The sequence below is a fragment of the Nicotiana attenuata genome, unplaced genomic scaffold (assembly GCF_001879085.1).
Source record: "Nicotiana attenuata strain UT unplaced genomic scaffold, NIATTr2, whole genome shotgun sequence".
Classification (NCBI taxonomy): Eukaryota; Viridiplantae; Streptophyta; class Magnoliopsida; order Solanales; family Solanaceae; genus Nicotiana; species Nicotiana attenuata.
In genome coordinates, this window is record NW_017670255.1 from 548,075 (window position 1) to 554,259 (window position 6,185).

General features: G+C 38.4%; 1 protein-coding gene and 1 long non-coding RNA gene across 2 annotated transcripts; one reads left to right on the forward strand and one right to left on the reverse strand.

The window, feature by feature from the left end:
• The first annotated feature begins 530 nt into the window (after positions 1-530).
• LOC109236778 lies at positions 531-1,015 on the forward strand. The gene is made up of 2 exons (XR_002069551.1): positions 531-634; positions 702-1,015. It is a non-coding gene; the product is annotated as an uncharacterized LOC109236778 (long non-coding RNA).
• A 736-nt stretch (positions 1,016-1,751) lies between these two features.
• Positions 1,752-5,487, reverse strand: LOC109236781 (L-aspartate oxidase, chloroplastic-like). Its single transcript, XM_019402995.1, has 8 exons — positions 5,383-5,487; positions 5,072-5,214; positions 4,120-4,483; positions 3,785-4,027; positions 3,629-3,685; positions 3,447-3,527; positions 3,226-3,287; positions 1,752-3,014 (listed from the first exon to the last, which is right to left on the reverse strand). Exons 2-8 carry the CDS (start codon positions 5,203-5,205, stop codon positions 2,009-2,011), a joined length of 1,947 nt encoding a protein of 648 aa, XP_019258540.1. The 5' UTR covers positions 5,206-5,214; positions 5,383-5,487; the 3' UTR covers positions 1,752-2,008.
• Positions 5,488-6,185: the final 698 nt, after the last annotated feature.

Consider the following 6,185-nt stretch of genomic DNA (forward strand, 5'->3'; position numbering starts at 1 on the left):
GAGGTGGTGGTTGATGATAGTTAATAATGGTGGGGGGTGATAATAGTTGTGACTGAGGAAGGTGGTGGGTTGGTGGTGGTAGGTTATAATGATGGCAGTGTCGGTTGTGGTTGTTGATGGTGATGGGGTGGTCAGTTGTGGTAGTTGAGGTGGATGAGTGTTGATTGTGGGGAAGAATGATGGTGGTCGGAGTGGTGGGGATAGCGGGTGGTGATGGTCAATAATGGTGCGGCTATGATTGAGGATGATGGTGGCGTGGTGATGGTGGAGGTGGTGGTGGTGGCGGCATGGTGGTAGTTGATAATGATAGGCGGTGGCGGAAGTTAATAATGAATATATGACAGCATCTTAATGAAATTAAGTCTCATACAGACCTATTCAGACACATTAAGTGGTTGTAAAGTAAAAATAAACACACTTAATGATTAAGATTTGAATAATTAAGATTTAGACTTTAAAAATAAATGCATTTAATGTCTGAGATTCGAATGATTAATAATAACACCTCCATTAAGTGCAACTAAATGAGGCCTAACTTTACCGTTCTCTCTCTCCAAAGAAGGCAAGCTTGTAGGTAAATTTGATCAAAACCTACATGATTTAGAGCAAAATTCATGGAGGTTCATCATTTGAGGTATTTTGTTCTGATTTTTGGTTAATTTTCGATGCCTTTTCTCTAATTTTCCCAATTTCGAGTTCAGGGTTCCTCGGGTCTCCAAAATATCACGCACTTGTGATTTGCCATGAACAGAGCAAGTTACAGACTGCCTAGAGGAAGAATCCCAGACAATGAAGAAGGGTGAATTGCACTACAACAATTGCACCTGGAATATGCCTTTTGTTTCATCAGAGTCGAAGCAAGATTTCGCTGTTGTCCAACTAAGCTGTGAGGTCGAGCTTGTTTCCTTTATCAAGGTGTGTAATGTTTTCTCTTTTTAGACAGAAGCAATGCATTAAAATGGATACACATTGCCTGAGATGTAAAGGTGCCAATAAAGTTGCTCTATTACTTATTCGTCTTGCTTCCTCATTTTCGTTTGTTTTGGGGGAAAAGAATTATTTTTGCACTCGGAAAATCTGATGCATATTTTGATAAACAAGTCTCTCGAGTGATATCGTTGGCCAAAGCATCAGGTCTTGCATTTTTAACGAGTTGCTTACTTAACAACTAATTAAAGCTCGTGACCTGTGATATGCTTTTAATAAATTGTCAAAACCTTCATTCAGAAATTACTAAACCAAAAATAGGAAATTTCTGTTATGGATTTCTTTATTCCCCTCATTTACTTTGTACAGTAGGGGGAAACTCTTTTAAGTAAGTAATGGAGGAGCTAAAAGATTGAGGTACGCATTAGCCTTTATCATAGATTTAATGCCCAAGACATCTATAATTTCTAGATTTTGTACTCAAATAGAAGGAGCTGAATTGTGGAGAGTTGTTGAAACTTGAATCTCAAGCACCAATAGGTGTTTAGTTCTTGTTCAAAAAACTGTTGATTCCTTTTCATTCAATTACTTATAGGCTTATGTATCTCCTAAAGAACTGCAACACAAGATGCAAGTTGTAATGCTGGATTAGAGCTTCTCCGAATCATTAATGAATCTATTGTGTGTCATTGACTTGTGGGTTTGTGACATGCCCATCCTCATGGGTAGACCCATTTGTAGGAAAGAAAGGAAAAAGCAACAAAAGAAATGTGAGATTTGAACCTTCGGCTCAATTATAGGAAAAGATAAAGGGAAAAACGACAAAATAGACATGGGATTTAAAGATGCACCCAATAATTATTGAACGATAGAACTCTTTGAGCTTGGCTGACACACTTACATATTTAAATAACATTGAAGAAATATACATTATTATACATAGTCTAGGGAGAAGAGTATGTGATCATGTGAACCCATACCCCTTCCGATAGATACACCCCTGCAACCTGGTAAAATCGACAAATCATGTCCTGCACTGGAGATGTTTTGGCAGGAACAATGGCAAATAGGTAAGAGATATCTAACTTATCGGCTGTGCGTGTAATTGCCGTGTGCTCCATGTGCTATTTCGCTGAGAAGGAAAAATGACCGTTGGCAACCTCTCGCTTTCCTCAACATGAGGAAAATCAGTGGTGTAGTGAAGCCCACGACTCTCTTGTCGAGAAAGAGCACTGCTAACTACCAGGTTGGCACAACAGAAGAGATTCCTCATCTCACAAGCCTCTACTCCAACCATTGTTGGTTCCCAGCCATGCTGAAATAGGTATGTTTCCCATTCCAACTCCAACTCTCTGATTCTCTTCTCAGCAGCAGTTAGTCTTGAGGTAGACCTAACAATTCCAACATATTCCCACATGATTGACTGTAGTTCTTTCCTCACTTCCCTTGTCCTACAGATGACTTTGTTAAGAATTGTCTCTCCTAGTACCATGGGGGCGATAGGTCGCGGCCACCAACTTGATGCACCGTGCTCAATTCTAGACACATTCACATGATCAATTGAAGGCTGTACTGCTCTTCGTGCAAACACTAGTGCTTCAAGCAATGAGTTGCTAGCAAGTCGGTTTGCACCATGTAAACCAGTACATGCAACTTCACCTGCCACATAAAGACCTTGCACATTAGTCTCACCCTCGAGTCCAGCACGGACTCCACCACACATGTAGTGAGCAGCAGGAACCACCGGAATCGGCTGCTGTGTTATGTCTAACCCATGGCGGAGACACTCAGCAGCTATATTAGGAAAATGAGACAGAACCTTCTCTCTGGGCTTGTGACTGATATCAAGAAGAACATACTTTTCGCCACGCTTTTTGAGCTGGTCATCTATACTTCTTGCTACCACATCTCTCGGGGCAAGTTCTGCTCTTTCATCATACGTTGGCATAAATCTTTCCATATCTAAGTTGTAAAGGATGCCTCCATCACCTCTGACAGCTTCAGTTATCAAAAAAGCATTCTCTCTGGCACTTGGTATGTTGGGTAGGCCTTCATCAGCCAAGGCAGTTGGGTGGAATTGCACAAACCTGGCAACAAGAGGAAGAGAATTGTTATTAATAATGCAAATTTTTGAACACACCCTCGTGTTTTTAGTCGAAATGCAAATTCTGAACGAAATGCTGAACAAGATGCAGAAATCAAGAAGGAAAAATAAGTGGATGAAATCTAGATCAGCAGATATTAAAGCAGAGGCAGAGATATTGTACAATAAATATAATGCAACTGAGGATCACTTACTCCATGTTGGATATTACAGCTTGAGCTCGATGAGCCATAGCCATTCCATCACCAGTTGCAACCTATGATCATAATGTCAATATGAAATTAGAAATTTCAACAAGCACACATTCAACAGGGTTAAACTTTTCTGTTGGCACAAATGGTCCAGCTCTTTTATTTTTGGAGCGTGACATTAATCATATACAACTATTTTGGAGGAAAAGATATTGAAACCATACCGTTGGATTAGTAGTACTTGGATAGATATGTCCAACTCCACCTGATGCCAGCAAAGTCACTTTTGAAATGAATCTTATAACCTAAAAAACACAAGAGCGAGCGCAGAAGCGAAATCAATTTATGTCAATTTGAAGAAATGTTCAAATGGTCAACATGAGTGAAAGCAACTGTTACTAATTACCTCCTTCGTTTCCGTGTGTATAGTATCAACGCCATGACATACTATGTCAGAACCATCCTGCATTTGTCATACAAATTACAACATTAATTCCTTACTGAACAGTTCAATTGGCACCTTTACACAGCTTTAGCAAATTTTTCACACTAATAAACTAACCTGAGTGGTCAACAAATCTATAGCAAAATGGTGTTGAAACACATGTACATTAGGATTCTTAAAAACTGCCTCTAATAGGGCTCTTTCTATCTCTCTGCCAGTCATATCAGCAGCATGGACAATTCGATGATGGGAGTGGCCTCCTTCCCTGGCTAGATCCAGATTTCCGTCCTCCCCATGATCGAATGATGCACCTATAGCGATCAGTTCTCTAATTCTCTCAGGTCCTTCAGTACACACTACCTGGAGAAATTAAAGGAGAGATACACTTATAGTAAAAGCAAAAGGGGGAAATAGTCTCCAAATTAAACTGAATATATTCTGTGTGAACTTACTTTAACAGTCTCCTTATCACAGAGGTAAGCACCTGCAACAATTGTATCTTGTATGTGGTTCTCCACTGAATCCAAAGGGCAGAGCACAGCACTTACACCACCTTGAGCATAGTTAGTGCTACTCTCATGTGGCTCATCCTTGGTTATCACAGCCACAGTTCCATGTTTGGCAACCTCAAGTGCATATCGAAGGCCAGCAATTCCACTACCAATCACAATGAAATCGAAGTACCTAGTAACTGATCCATCTCTCTGCTGGCAAGATTTGATTGTTCCTCGGCGAGACTTCCAGTTTGTTTTGATCACTTGACATTGTGGATAGCTACTTCTATTAACTCGCAAGACATTTGAAACCCAACTAGACCTGGAAAAGCATATCACCATCAGAAAATTAACATAGTACTCCTTTCTGTCTCAATTTATTATGTGATGAGATTTAAGAAAAAATAAGACTTTTGGAATTTGTGGTCCTAAACAAGTCAAAAAAGGGCCCAGAGTATTTGTGTGATTATAAAAGCTTCTTATTAAGGGTAGAATTGTAAGTTTAAGCAAAATTGTTATTAAATATAGAAATGGGTCATTCTTTTTGGAACGGACCAAAAAGGAAATAGGTTCACATAAACTGGAACAAAGGGAGTACTCCTTTCTGTCTCAATTTATGTGATGATGCTTGACTGAGCACAATGTGTAAGAATATTTTTGAAATTTATGGTGTAAACTGAGCCATGGATATTTGTTTAGGTATAAATCATTTCACTAAGCGTAAAAGAGATATCTAAAAATTAAATTATTACTAATTATAAAAATGTGTCGTTCTTTTGAGACTAACTAAAGTGATATATAAATTGGGACGAAATAACCTTCCCTTTTTCTAAGGAATCAGGAAATGACTACTTCTAGAATTGTGTCACGTCATGAAAAAATATATTACTGGTTTACCCCTAAAACGTACCAAGCGATCTGGTTTTGCGTGCCGTTGAGAATCACATTGGAATGAGAGTGAGCTTTATTTCCATAGCTATTCCTCAAGTAGACAGGCTTCCTCAAATGTAACTGTCCGCATCCTGAAGCGATACCAGTTGCCATATGATCGATCTGGATATTTAAGAAAAAATCTTGTTATGCATTATACATTAAAGCATGAACGAATATATAGTAAGTAGAGGCTACGTATAGAGAAAATTTTGTTTCAGGATGATCTTAGGAATTAGTAACAATTTCTATTCATTTGGAGCATGTAAATTTGTTAAACAATACAATTACCTTAAAGGAGCAAAGATGGCGCTTCGAAGTACGATCAAGTGAAAATGGGACTGGAATTTGAAGTTACAGATGAACTGATTGTTGGCCAAGGAAGCAGAAGCCATAACTATATAAGTGAAGTATTATGGCCGTGAAGGGGTAGTTTTGGTATTATGCATTTTTGTAGGGATAACTGTGTAATTTGATATATTTTAGAGGTGCTTATGACTTCAATTCCAAACGCCCACGTGGATTATGCATTTGTTTAGTGATACTAAGGGATTCGTACCTCATCACTTATATTTGTTTAGGGATACTGTGTGATTCGGTCCTTATTACTTAATTGCTGCATGTAGTGATACCCACGTTACCTTAGTCTTTTTTGAGGTGCTATGGACTTTCAGCTATTCACTTGCAAAGACCACGTGGCTTATGCCATTTGTTTAGATGTAATTCAATCATTATTGATTACTTAATTGAGGTGCTATGGCCTTCCATCTATTCACGTGATTTACTTTTTTCTAACCCTTTTGCCTTCAGCACTCCATCTGAAACTAAGATTTTCATTTTTCCTTCTCCTTTGTCTTTCTCGCTTCCTCGTGAGTTTTTCTTCCTTCTCCCCTTTCTTTATTTTTTGCTCATTTTTTGGTTTCCGTCATCTTAATTATTTCTCTTTGTTTTTATCTTTTGCCTTTTGGATCTTCTAAAGAACATTGTTTCAAAAATTTTTAATGTTACAGGGGTTGGTAGTTTCTCTGATCTTTAATGTTATCTTATATTTCTACAATCAAATAATAGAGTCTACCTAAACTTAAACTAATTAA